Source organism: Pogona vitticeps, chromosome 9 (assembly GCF_051106095.1).
Source record: "Pogona vitticeps strain Pit_001003342236 chromosome 9, PviZW2.1, whole genome shotgun sequence".
NCBI classification, from domain to species: domain Eukaryota; kingdom Metazoa; phylum Chordata; class Lepidosauria; order Squamata; family Agamidae; genus Pogona; species Pogona vitticeps.
Window position 1 is genome coordinate 3,605,734 of NC_135791.1, and position 12,939 is coordinate 3,618,672.

Consider the following 12,939-nt stretch of genomic DNA (forward strand, 5'->3'; position numbering starts at 1 on the left):
TACCTCTACTCTGGGCCGCTTACAGTAAAAACATGAAAAACAACATATAAACAATTAAAACAACAATTCAAATCAATAATATTAGTGGCATTCAAGATGTTAACATTCTTGCTATGCTGGAGAGACACAACACATTTTGCAGGGAAACTGAAGGCAGGATAATTCCTTGTGGTCCATATAATCATAGTCTCTGATTCAGACAAAATAGGTTTGGCAGGTTTTTGTATTGTCCCATAAAACCTTATACATCTGTTTGAGCAAAAGCAGTTAAGAGTAAATAGCAAAAATATTTTTCTGGGGGAACAAAGTCTGTTCTATAAGATTTTCAGCTATTAAGATAGTGGTTCTTATATTTCCATCTTCAGCCGGTTAAATTCAAGCACACCTGCCTGATTTTAATAGAATTTATTCTCAAGGAGCTCAGTACAAGATTGCTCAGCTGAATCCAGTCATCCACAAAAATTTATGTTAATTGGATTTTTTTTTTCTTGAAATGCAGCTGGCTAGTCTGTGGTCTTCTGTCTTGTAAGATAGACTTTCTGGAATGCTTGTTTTTCAACTTGCTGTCCCAAATATTTCTCAGTAACCAGGCTATTTTGAAAATCTGGTTATGCAGAGGGAATTCCAACAGAAACACCAGCCGTAGGTTCCTGAACTAGCATCATCTTGCTGCACAGACACATGTTCCAATGGCACCCCCTTGTGTCATCAGTAAAACACAGCAGTCTCCCTGGTAGCACTATTAAAGCAGCATCCTTTGAAAGCAGACACACTTTAAAAAGCCACTCCCTTCCATAGCTCCTCCTTGTCTATAAGCTAGAAAATTCAAATTTCTCTCTCCTTTACAGTTCTCCAGTTGATTGTCCCCAATATATATAAACGGGATGCATTTAGAAGCTCAGTAGTTCATCTACGTCCATTCAGGAAACATCCCTTATCGGATTCCTCAAAAATCTATATACGCATTACCTCTCTATGCAGGAAGAGAGAAAAGCCAAATGTCAGATGGGTTGATTCATTAAAGCAACCCACAGCATTGAGCTTGTAAACCCTGAACAGGGGGGTGAATGACGAGATGCTTCAGAGGCCACCAAATTGCCATTTAAGTCAGAAGTGAATTGACGACACGTGACAACAAATGAAGGGGCTGCGTTTATAAAGCAAGCAGGCCCCATTACAAACCATCAAGCAACGCCAGCAATGGAAGTACAAGAACGTTCTGCTATTCTCCCTTTCCATTTTTCTTTTGAAAGGACAAGGTGCTAACAGAGGTTGCATTTGTTGCTTAAAGCAACCAAGCCAAAATTTAAATTCCTAGATGTGAAATAATAATTTTAAAAACTTTGAAACTATACAAAAGGGGCTATGTAACTGAGCCAAACAAAAGAAGTTAGAAGTTTTCAAGCTTGAAAAAGAAATCATCCAAATTAGAAACACGCCCCCAATTTTGGTTTTATGTTAATTACTGAGACAGGCAATTGGAGGAGTGAATTCAATTTCACTTTCAGATCTGGCTTTGGCAAATATCTGGCTTTGGCAAATATATATCTTTGCCAAAAGCCCACATCAAGTGGGTTGGTTGAAATATCACCTTGGCTGCCTATGATGCTGTTTCCCCGCTAATCACAGCTGTGTGCCATATATATCACATTTACTTATGTATATGTAAATGTAATTAATATATATATATACAGCAGTGATCAGCGGGGAAACAGGATCATAGGCAGCTATTTCAACCAACCCACTCGATGTGGGCTTTTGACGTGAAGCATCTATGGCCTGCGGCAGACGTTACAGCCTTCGAAGATGACCGAAGATGTCTGATTCATATGCCTCGGCAGCTTCCCGTTCCTCTAAAGGGTTGCGCTCCATTAGCCAGATGTGCCCAATTCCTGGCCCCCAACTCTCTTGATGAACAAACCACTGCTCAAAGCAACCACCTGACGCTTCTTGTGGCAGAGAGAAACCCTTCATTGGCCAATACTTTCCAAACACATGGACTGGGAAGCAGACAGAACCATGGACGACATTTGGTTGGGAGTGAGCCTCTCTAAAGCCAAACCTGTATCAAGAAAAACTTTTCAAGGCCTTCAAGGCAAGTGAGTCAGTCAACCATAGGAATCCACACAGGAGTTTCCTTGCCGTCCTGATAACCAACTCACTACAGTCTAGAGCGAGTATCTCTAGGATATCAGACAGGGAGTTTCCCCCAGCCCATGTCAAAGATAGCAGGTTTCAACTGGGAGTGATATGAATGCAGAGAATATGTTCTACTGGAGAGTTAACAGCTTTCCCAAACAGTGGATGGTGAGTCATGTCTTCATCTACCTTCTATGAATTACGTTCAGATAGAAACAGAGCAATTGCCTTTTTTGCATGAGGACTTCCAAAAGCTTGGTCATGCTTCCTGGACTATTTTGGGAATTGTAGCCCAAAAATGATAACCCTCCTAGGCTCTGGAAATACCCTTTTTATGACAAGTTCCAAATCTCACAAATATTCCCCCTGCTCCATATGTAAATGTCACATGATGACAGACTGCTAGATTATGAGATTAGGATTGGGGACATATAGAGCCAAGTCTTCATAGCACAAACACCTTCCCAGGCTGATTTTAATTGTCACTACTTTCCAGCTGAAAATACTGCACAAGATTGTCAAGCGAAAACTTAAGGGCACATGGTGGGAGACAATAAACCAGGAAGAAGTGTGGGATATCATGTACTTCAGTGCTCCTACTACACTTCTCAACCTGTACAATAAAACAAAGTTATGTTTCTTCAATTTTTTTTTAATATCTCAAAATGTTGCCTTCAAAAGCCTTACAAATGGAACACATGGGAATGACCCATTATACAACAAAAATGTTTAAATTATATACACCTAATACCCACTCACCCATCAGCTATTATTTAGTGCAACAGTTGAAATAACAGAGAAGGAAGAATATAAAAATGGCCTTTGGGACACCGGATCCTTCCTTCAGCAGTGAGAATAAATTAATCAGAAACATGGATGTTGAATTTTCACTGAAGGTATGGGATTGGAACATGAGGTGGCCGAGCACTTAATAAGCATTACTCACAATATTTGTTGTCATTATGAGACAGTAAAATAGGCTGGTAGATAGAAATAATTTAAACTAAGAATATTGCCATGAATTTAATGGGCAGGGCTATTATTTTGCCTCTGAGTAGCCTGGCCATATGATAGCTTAAGTAAAAATAGGGTGTGTTTTTTTCCTCATAACAGGAATAAGACAGTAGGACAGAGCCCCTTCCACCAGTACCCACAATTACTTTCAAATTACATGCTGTGTCCTGTGTCATGAGGAAATGGCTGTCTACTTCCCACAGATATATACAGATATGGATTCAGGCTGCCATTCCTAAGAGTAGGAAAGGACAGAGAGAAATGCTGATGTTTTTTATGTGCAGGAAGATAAGAGTGACGTTCCTAGCTGGCATCCAAATCTGGTATCACACTTCAAAACTGCAAGGTCTTAATATCCTGTAGATTTGCGTGAAGCCAACGATGGAAACTGGAAATGGGTGCATGTGCCTCTGATGAGTATGAAAAGTGTCCTACACCTTACAAAGTTCTTCAGTACAAATCTGTGGAAATAACGCAGGAGAATTCAAAGTTGCTCCCTAAGGAAATAAAGCAGGTCATCAAGTTAAACAATCAGAGCATCTGAATGTCGAGAGGGAACGGAGATGCCTATGAACTCCTGGTGGCAATTCTAAGATCCTCTTCTCCAGTTCAGCAGGGGACACCTGCTCTCAGGTTCACTCCTCTCCAACGGGAAGGTTGTCTTCAATCCGCTTGATAAATTTCATCCTGATTTCTGTAACTCCATCCCCTTTCAAGGTGTCCTGAACAAATTTGACATCCACCGCCATCTGAACCTGTGATGTGGAAAAGAGATGTCCTTATTTCTAAGGCTGTCATGGACAGTATTAAAAACTACTCACTTAGTGTTATAGCAAGGATAAAAAACCAGCGAGTCCTCCCAACCCTGGTCAATTTGACAAAATCTGACTCAGTGAAAAATCATTTCCCCATCACCTTACCTAAACAGCAACAAAGCCCCTCTCTGGGATTCTTATAATCCCAGCATAGTGCTTTTACCTTCTGTTTAGGAAAACAACAAAGCACAGGCAAAGCCTCTGGGCTAAAAGCTTTAGTATAGACAGTAATAACTGTGCTTCTTACCATTCTTCTTCTGCTTCCAAGCAACAGAAATTTAGCACGTGCCCAAGGCTACAAATTTCACTCATAAAGCTCTGAATTTTCACATCAGAGTCCGTACATGTTTAACATAAGAGAATTTCATTTAATGATTTATTAGGCTTACGTCTCCCTTTTTTAGTTTAAGGAGATGGATATGCTTATTTATTTCCCTGTTTGCCAACTTAAAAACCCAATGAGGTAGGCTAAGTTGCAAAGGGGTGACTGGGCAAAGGTAATCAACAATGAGCTTGATAGCCAGACAGAGATCTGAATATTCCCATGATAGTCTGACACTCCCGATTACACTACTCCGGTTCTCAGTACAGGGCAATCTAACAGCTGCAGAATGAAAGATTTCAGCAAAGCAAAGAAAACAAATTAAGTAGGAAGGCTTGGAAAGAAGAATTTGAATACAGTGAGCAAACGTTTAGTGGATGCTACAAAACTAAAGCAGCACTAAAAGCTTTTCAGTTGATTAGCGTACCTTAGAGGACTGCCTCCAGAAGCCCCCAGAAGTTCTCAAAAAGGGGACCAAAAACGAGAATGTTTATACCTGAAAGCTTCTGTTTAAATTAAGGTGTTTGCTTAACGAGACAAGTGGCATGCATCTTATTTATCCTCATAGAAAACCAAAGCCAGACCTACAGACCCTGCTCAAACTGGATTAGGGCTATGAACTTGAATTTCCTCATCATCCAGCTCCCAGCCATTGCTAACTACTATCCCAAATTATTTTCAACGAGTCGATGTACAGAAATGAATTCACATTGAGTCTAGATGGTCTACAGGAACTGCCTGAAGTTTCATCTGTTTGGCTGCCCTCCCAAAAGAGGAAAAGCATTTGCAGCTCACCATTTCCAGAGCTCCCCGTAGAACCCCACACAAGAGGTTCGAATAAATAAGAGCGGAATGGTTGTCAGGGAGTTCCACAAAATCCACCAGTGGGTTGTTTTCCAGGATAAGGGAGAATTCATCACCGGCTGGACTCCAGTTGGTGATGCTTGGTGTGATGCCCAAGTACATTTTAAACGCCACCTGCCAAGCGAGACAAATATATTATGCAAGCGAGGCTGACACAATACAATATTTAGTGCCTTTTGTTGATCCCTGAGCAACGGTGGGGGTGGGCAATGATCTCTGCAGCAATTCATTGATTTAATCTACTTAAAGCAAACTCTTTCGAGACACTGATCAGGCAATGCAAGACTGATCTCAAGAATTAAGATGCTGTTAACTGGTTTTAAATGGATAGTCTTCTCCCCTTAAAAACACCCCTGTAACATTCAAGATCCTAACCTAAATAGAAGTTGAGTTGCTTATTCTCAACTCCATTTTATATTGTCACACTTCTCAGTTTTCAGCTAATTATTATTAAGATAATATTGGCATGTTATACATGTTTTTGCAGACTACGAAATTCCAGAAATTTCAAGGTCAGTAAGATTTCTTTCACAGAACCACAATTTGTGTGAAAAGAATAAATAAAATTCTATAAGTTTTAAAAATTCCATTTTAAGAAATATTTAGCATTTATTGTTTTTATTACAAACACAAACACATTTTACAAATCTAAAGTCACTGTTTTTACTTCAGGTACATGAATTGTATAACTTTATTCACATTCAAGGTAAACAAAAGAACCGTAAACTTAAAAGTCTCCTGAAGTAGAAAGTAGACACAGAAGGAATACATTGCTTTTTGATTGGGGGAAGGTGGACAAGAGAAATCCAAGACATATTGAATATTAATTTGGCTGTATGAAACTTTGCCTAATATAGCCTGAGTTATTTCGCTTTGGCCCATCCTTTTGCTTGTATTGTACTATCTTCATAGACTTCTAAAAAAAACCCAAGGATTTGCTTGGGTTGAAACAAACTTTTTCCCCTTTCAAATATCACTGTTTTCCTGGTTAGATTTATTTTGAAGCACAGGCCAGTTTTTCACATGCTGCAATAAAACAAAAAACAAAACACCAGAGGTTTCTGAAGCAGGTCAAGTAGCAAGAGCAGTCAAAAGCTGTATAGTCACCATGAAGGAGGAGAGCTCTACTTTGCATAATCCTTGCCTGTTTTCCTGGGCCAAACACCTGAGGAGGCTCTGTATCTGGCAGCAGAAAAGTCACAGACCAATATTAAGTCCTACTTTTCTTTAAAAACCAGCTTGCTACATAGGAATGGCCTATCAAATATTTTATTCATCACTCTAAAAGAAGACATTTCACAACTCCAAAATCACAATCCAATTGGGGAGGATGAACCTTGGGGGGGCGGCGGTGGCGGGAAACAGGGAAAAGATCGCATCTCACATTTTCCCATTGATTTTTCCAGACCTTTATATACTTACTCCAGATAGTTGTGCACACAGCACACTACATTTAATACAGATTTGAAATGTCTTCTTGCGCAACAGAGAAGTTATGTCATTAACGGAGATATCCCTGCTAGTGGAAAGGGAGGAGGGGCACAGTATAAACAGGAAATTAATCAAATAATCATCACCTTTGCAATGACATCTGCAGTTTCTCGAAAGTCATGGCACCTCCCTACGTTGGATCGGGCCAGGAAGTCTTCAACCAGTCGAACACCAATGTTGTAGCCCCTGTCAAAGGAGCCAAACATCAGTATACTATGAAATTGTAACAGCGCAAGAAAGGTCTGACTTGAGAACAACATTCTTGGGGTTAGAAACAGCAGGGGAGAAAGCTCTTCCCTCCCTCCTTTCCACTTTACACAACACCAGTGAATTCAGAGAAATAAGAATCATCTGCAAGTGAGTGACCATCATTCCCAGGTATAGTGACATTTGGATGAGGTTTCATTCTGTCCCCACATCTCTTACTTACATTTTGTCCAGCTGTTTGTTGACATCTTCATCATTCTCATAGTCTTTACACAGCTGAGTCACCAGAGCTCCATAGGTCAAAGTGAAGAGCTCCGAGCTCTAGAAAAATTCAAAACATATTTAGCATGGGTCAACAGGAAAATCTGCAAACATTTACCACAACTAGTTCGGTTGGCATGGATGGCATGAAAGAGACATGAAATGGGCAAGAAAGCTTCAACTTCATAGAATGTTGCACTGACTCCTGCAGATGCCTTGCAGTTCATACTTGAAAAGGAAATTGTCAGTTGGGAAGGAAATGACACTAAAACCAGGCTGTCTGCTGGTCTCGTTCAACGGACACGGGGAGGAAATGTGATCTCCAGAGATTACGAACAGGGAACCTCTGCTTCCCTTAATTTCCATCAAGGTTTCTGCTCCTGCTTCGGGAGAGCTGACACAGGATGATTATCTAATGATCCTGATGCTATCAGGATGGTATCTAATTGCTAGTAAAGTTAATATAACAATAACTCCTACAGCACTGAAGTCAATAGTGGGCCTGGTTGAAAGTTGAAATAAAACTTGCTCAAGCTTCATTAATCTACTGGATAAACTGTAACACATGTTTATAGCTGGCACTATAGACTGGATTTAACTGACAACAAAAAAGGATGGTCTCCCATACAATATCCTTCCTAAAAACAACTAAAAAGCTGGCACACATCTCAACAAATTAAACCAAACATTTCTGCCCTCTCCAACAATTAAAATGATCACGTGTGGTCAACCTCAAGAATATACACTGCACCCAATGCTTTTTACTTCAAAATATTTGGAGCAAAATTCTCAATTCATTTTACCTGTAATGGGAAGGCGCTGGATTTTGCAAAGCCTTTCTCTTTGTTCTAGAGATGGAAAGACCTACCCATGGGAAATTTTTGATAGTCTTTAACTGCTCATCAACGGCAGTTTTAACACCTTCATTATTCTGCTCAAAGGTTCAAAGGGAGAGCAAAGCGAAAGCCTTCTTAATGTTAGGACAGGCATGCAGTAGAAATACATGTAGCGTTAATAAAACAAACAAAAGAACAAACTGCTTCATCCGCCTCACATTCCTCAAATGTGAAGCAAGGGATATACACAATTTTTTTTAATTCATCAGTTATCAGAACTGTAGTTACGCAAATCTTCTCCCTATTAAAAACTAAATCCTATCAAGATTTTTAAAAGTATGTGTATAAGCCAAATATGTTCGCTCAAGATTTGATTAAAGTTTATTTTATACAGTAGATATGTCCAGTCGCAGATTAAGAAACCTATCACCTACCATGAGATGCATAGATGCAGAAGGTGAAATGAATGGCAAATACCAATACTATAGAATGAAAGCAGCAGGCAAGCAGAAAGGGGAGAAAAAAAGACATCAGAGTTTAGTGAGACAACACAGATTTTACACCACGTTCTCACAAGCTCACACAAAGCCGAAGTGCAGAAGAGGGAGAGTCAGCTTACACTTGGAATATAAGTATGTTATATGTTGTCTTGATTTTTGCTTGTCTTTCTACCTAGCAGTAATTCACAAGATTAATGGGCAGGGAAGTTACACATTTACCATCGCTCTCAGAAGGCTAAGGGAAGGAGGATTAATAATGTATGAAATAATATATCATTTTAGTATATTTATTGGCAAGATAGTTGGGTGGAACAATGTATGAAGGAATGGAGAATGGCGATCTACTTCCAGTCCAATGTACGGCCATTAAATGCTTTAACCCTGAGAATCCTCCCCGTTTGAGATTTTAAATAGAAGCAGATTAAATTTAGACACATACTAGCTGATTATTCTGAATAAACTGCTTAGTAATACTGTTACAAGAAGTGATGACATGCAACTAAAACAGAGTTTAAATTAGATGCACAGAAACTTCTTCCAACAGTGTTTTACAGAAACTACCGCATAACAGACTGCCTGTAAATTGTAAATCTACCATACCAGCCAGGTATTAACAGGGAAACGTAAGGCATGTAGCAGATTGCTTATCTTATAGAGAACAGTGATTTTGTCAGCGTCACAATTGCATTACTGTTAAGTAATGCACGAGGCACCTGTGCATTTCTTCAAAGGGGAGAAGATAAGTGATTATATAGCAAAGTGCCTATAGCAGTCTCTTCTCTTTCCCCATACCTTCAGCAGAAGCGGGGTGGAGGGAGAGAAAGGAAAAAGGGATACCCCGCCAGAAAGATGAACATAGGTTTCCTCTACCTAGAACAGAACCCCTAACTTTGCTGTTTCTGGGAGCAGATAATTACGCAAGCCAGAAATGGCAGTTGCTGCTTCTATCCCTCAGCCAATCAACAATTCTTTCAAAATAAAAACGACACCCTTCAGTGCCCTTTTCCAAATGTTTAATGTAAACCTAGCTAGGCCCTGAACTGTATTAGCATGAGAAAAATTCAAGATAGGTTTTCAATGTGCTTCCACCTATTAATGACACCATCAGGGCATCTTAGCTGGACAGAAACCTTTTCTAGTTATGTGATGTCAAGTGACTTCTAATTTTTGGAGATCCCATGAATTAGTCACATCCAAAAGGTCCTGTCATTAACATCCCTGCTCAAATCAAGGCCATGGCTTTCTTTATGGAGTCAATCCGCTTCATATTCTATCTTTGTCTAAAACCTGAGTGGGGAGACATATAGATAATACTGTATAACTTTGCCCAATTGATTTTTTTTAAAAAGGATTTCTTACACCGCCCTTCTCTTCATTCTCATTCTTTTCCCACATATAAGACAAAGCCATGTTAGAATCGCACAACAAAAAAAGATGATAAAAACAGAAGCACTCCTACACAGCCTGAACAAAAAGCTGCAGCACATCGCACAATATAGTTCCACATGCAGGCGGACTACATGTGTGAGGCCGGAATCCTGCTGCACGCTAGTGGAGCGTTCACACGCTGCTGGCCCAGTTCCACGCAATCTCCAGCTTTGCTGTTGCACAAGTGGAGTCCACCCCTTTAGGGACATGCACAACTTCCACTTGTGCAAGCAGGGACTGGATACCTCCTTGCACAAGTTCTGAAAAATCTAACGCTGCTCATGCAACATGCCATTCCATGACTGAACCCTCTCCAAGCAGGACTCTGGCCTCAGTCCTTAAGGGTTAAAAAAAAAAAAAACTGATCCAAGCTTAAACTAGTGATGAGTGGTTACTACCATGAAGATGAGCAGTTTGAAGTATGATCACACTATGGCTTACAAAATCAGACAATTGATAAACATTAGTTTTTCAAAGGGTGTCCACTGTTTTCTCAAGGATCTAAGGGTAGACAAAAGCAGAGATTTTTCCACCTGTAGCAATTCATAGCAATTATTAAGAGTTTACTCTCCCTCAGTGCCCTGCATTCTTACACAAGCGTGACACGCTGCTTCCTATCAGCCCTCTCCACCACTGATTATCGATCCATGACCTTTTGACATGCCAGTCTTAAATTCGGAGACTCCAGGTTCCTCCTCATCCCCGTTCTGCACACATATCCATCGGCTGCCTGGCCTGACACCACCATCCGTGCAATCCTCAGCCCCCAAAACCACCGCCAGGGACTTTTCGGCTTGTCCTTCACTCACAACTTCCCTCCTTGGCTTCAATTGCAACCCACAAGGTACAGCAGAAGCAGTCAAATCCAGTGGCCCATCTTGACACGAAGCCTAGTTAGCTTTTAGGGAGCCCTGCACTCCCACCAACCACGAGTACATACAATAGTTTTTTGTGAGGACGGTCAGTCGGATGCCTTGCACGCCCAGCATGGTTGGATTGGCTGAAAACCCAGTACGTTGCCTATAACCAGTTCTGGATGAAGCCCATCAAGATATTTTCAAAGCTTCTTTGGGCAGGGATGTTATCCTTGTTAAGCGCCCTATGTTCTACGAAATGCCATGAATACAGATACCATCTATTAAAGCCATTTTTATTCCAATAAATCCACAACGGATGCTTACGTGACCTGGCGAGACCTGGCACTATGCGCCTTGTTTCTCAGTAGGGGGGACGCCTTGGTTTTGGAATATCGCTGCCTTAGCAAAGACCCCCTAAAGCCAACCTATTCGGGCACCTGTTGGAATTATTTATTCCCACCCAGATATTTAAAAGCATTTCTTCGTGCCTCCCCAGAGAGTCTTCCCATGGCCCATTTTCTGTTTTGGATTACGATTTCCACCGGGAAAAGAAGGAGGGCCCGCCTTGACTTCCCCTTCCAACCAAGAACCTTGGGGCATTTTCAAGATCGGCCCTTTTTATTTGACATCCTCTCCTGTGGATGATCATCATCTGCTAGGACCGCAGGACGGGATCTCCGGGGAGGGGGGTGTCGGTGGCTTCCAAACCCCCCTGCCCCAGTGGAGGCTCAGAAATCCAGATGTTCTTGTGTCAGCTGCACACAGGCCGCCCTGGGCTCCTCTGAGGGGGGAGGCCGACTTCGGAGGCGGCCCACCCGGATCCCATGGCGCTCACCCCCCCTCCGGGAAAGGCCGAGTCCCCACGGCGCCTCAACGGGGCCTCTTCTTCGCGTGTCGCCGAGGAGGCGAAGCGCTTCACCCCGTTCGGGTCCTTTCCCTCCCCCCCGGCCACGCCCCTTACTCCGGATTAAGGCGCGCGCCCCCTTCACTCCGGATTAATTCGCCCGCCCTCGCCCCCACCGCGGCCGCCATTACCATCTTTTTGCTCTCGGCGCCCCCGCGGCTGCCCTGCCGCGCCATCCCGCCGCCCGCTCCGGTACGACGAAGCCTCTGAGGGGGAAAAAAGGGAGGGAAAGAGATTCGGCTCCGTCCGTTCTTCGTTTGCCGCCGCTCTCGGTTTTCCCTCAGAATGCCGGGACTACGGCGCCCAGCATGCCCCGCGCAGAAGCGCGCATGCGCCAACCGACACCGCCCCCTCACTAACAACCCCGTAGCCTGCCGGAAGCTCGGAGATTGGCTCGCGCGGGGAGCGTGGTCTCCGGCTTACCCAGCATGCCTTTCGCTCCGCAAAGCTTCAGGAAGGGGACGGCTTGGACTACAACTCCCGACAAGCTCAGCCGTGTCGTCACTGGAGAGAACGCCGTAGGGGAGAACCTGAAGGCGTCGTGCGTGCGACGAAACAGAGCGCCTCCCTAAGAGGAACGACTTAGGAATGAGTAACGAGACTCGTTACCTTAAAAAGTAACTTTCGGTTTTTTAGTTGGATCTGCCTTCTCAGGGTGGAAATGAGGTCTGCCCATAAGAATTAATGGACAAAGGAAGGATTTTAGAGAACCTGTGATGGAAGAGGAGGGGGAGTATCACAGACGTAATCATCATCATCATCATCATCATCCTAATATACAAATATTATATTATTATTATACTTAAAACTCTTGTACGTAGAAAAATAGGTATGCAAGAAGAAGTGCTTTTGCTTGTTTTAAATTAAATGTACTGATTAATTAAAATGTATTAAAATTTAAATTCATTTATTTGCATTATTCCCGTATTTTGCCAGAATGGGGCACCAAGTGGCTTCCAGTGATCTGTCCGGCACAGAATCTAAAAAATATGGAGCACGCGAGGAAAAATGGATGGGGAGGGAGGAGGAAAAAAAAAACACGAAACCTCCAGCACCCCTTTTTCAACCCTACGGTAACTTTTGCAGGGCCAAAATGTAGTGGGCCAGACTGATTTCCGGGACCAATAAATTTGATTATATACCTCCAGTTTGGACTCACCTGTGTTAACCTGTACAAAAGTCTATACAGTGAGGCAAAATGAAAAAAAATAGGGTTAGGGGACACTGGGAGCTGCAGGGCACCTGTCCCCCCCAAAAAAAACCCTCTGTTTTTGATCATTTTCAACACCTCCTGCTTGCTT

The 12,939-nt window shown here is 42.2% G+C and overlaps 1 protein-coding gene across 2 annotated transcripts; it reads right to left on the reverse strand.

Annotated features, from left to right (window-relative positions):
- Positions 1–2,770: 2,770 nt before the first annotated feature.
- On the reverse strand, positions 2,771–11,969 carry TRAPPC3 (trafficking protein particle complex subunit 3). 2 transcript variants are annotated; one of them, XM_020808884.3, is made up of 5 exons: positions 11,770–11,969; positions 7,076–7,173; positions 6,732–6,831; positions 5,086–5,268; positions 2,771–3,908 (listed from the first exon to the last, which is right to left on the reverse strand). In XM_020808884.3, the coding sequence occupies exons 1-5, from the start codon at positions 11,812–11,814 to the stop codon at positions 3,789–3,791; spliced, it is 546 nt and encodes a 181-aa protein (XP_020664543.3). In that variant the 5' UTR covers positions 11,815–11,969; the 3' UTR covers positions 2,771–3,788. The 2 variants fall into 2 exon arrangements, with proteins under 2 accessions (XP_020664543.3, XP_072835622.2); XM_072979521.2 differs by lacking the exon at positions 11,770–11,969 and adding an exon at positions 8,384–8,410.
- Positions 11,970–12,939: the final 970 nt, after the last annotated feature.

Excerpts from the sequence above, each read along its gene's own strand:
- TRAPPC3 (XM_020808884.3), bottom strand. The coding sequence starts at position 11,814 with ATGGCGCGGCAGGGCAGCCGCGGGGGCGCCGAGAGCAAAAAGATG. Across the intron at positions 7,174-11,769 it reads GCGCCGAGAGCAAAAAGATG|AGCTCGGAGCTCTTCACTTT; the intron begins GTAATGGCGGCC and ends GAATTTTTCTAG. Across the intron at positions 3,909-5,085 it reads TACGGGGAGCTCTGGAAATG|GTTCAGATGGCGGTGGATGT; the intron begins GTGAGCTGCAAA and ends TCCACATCACAG.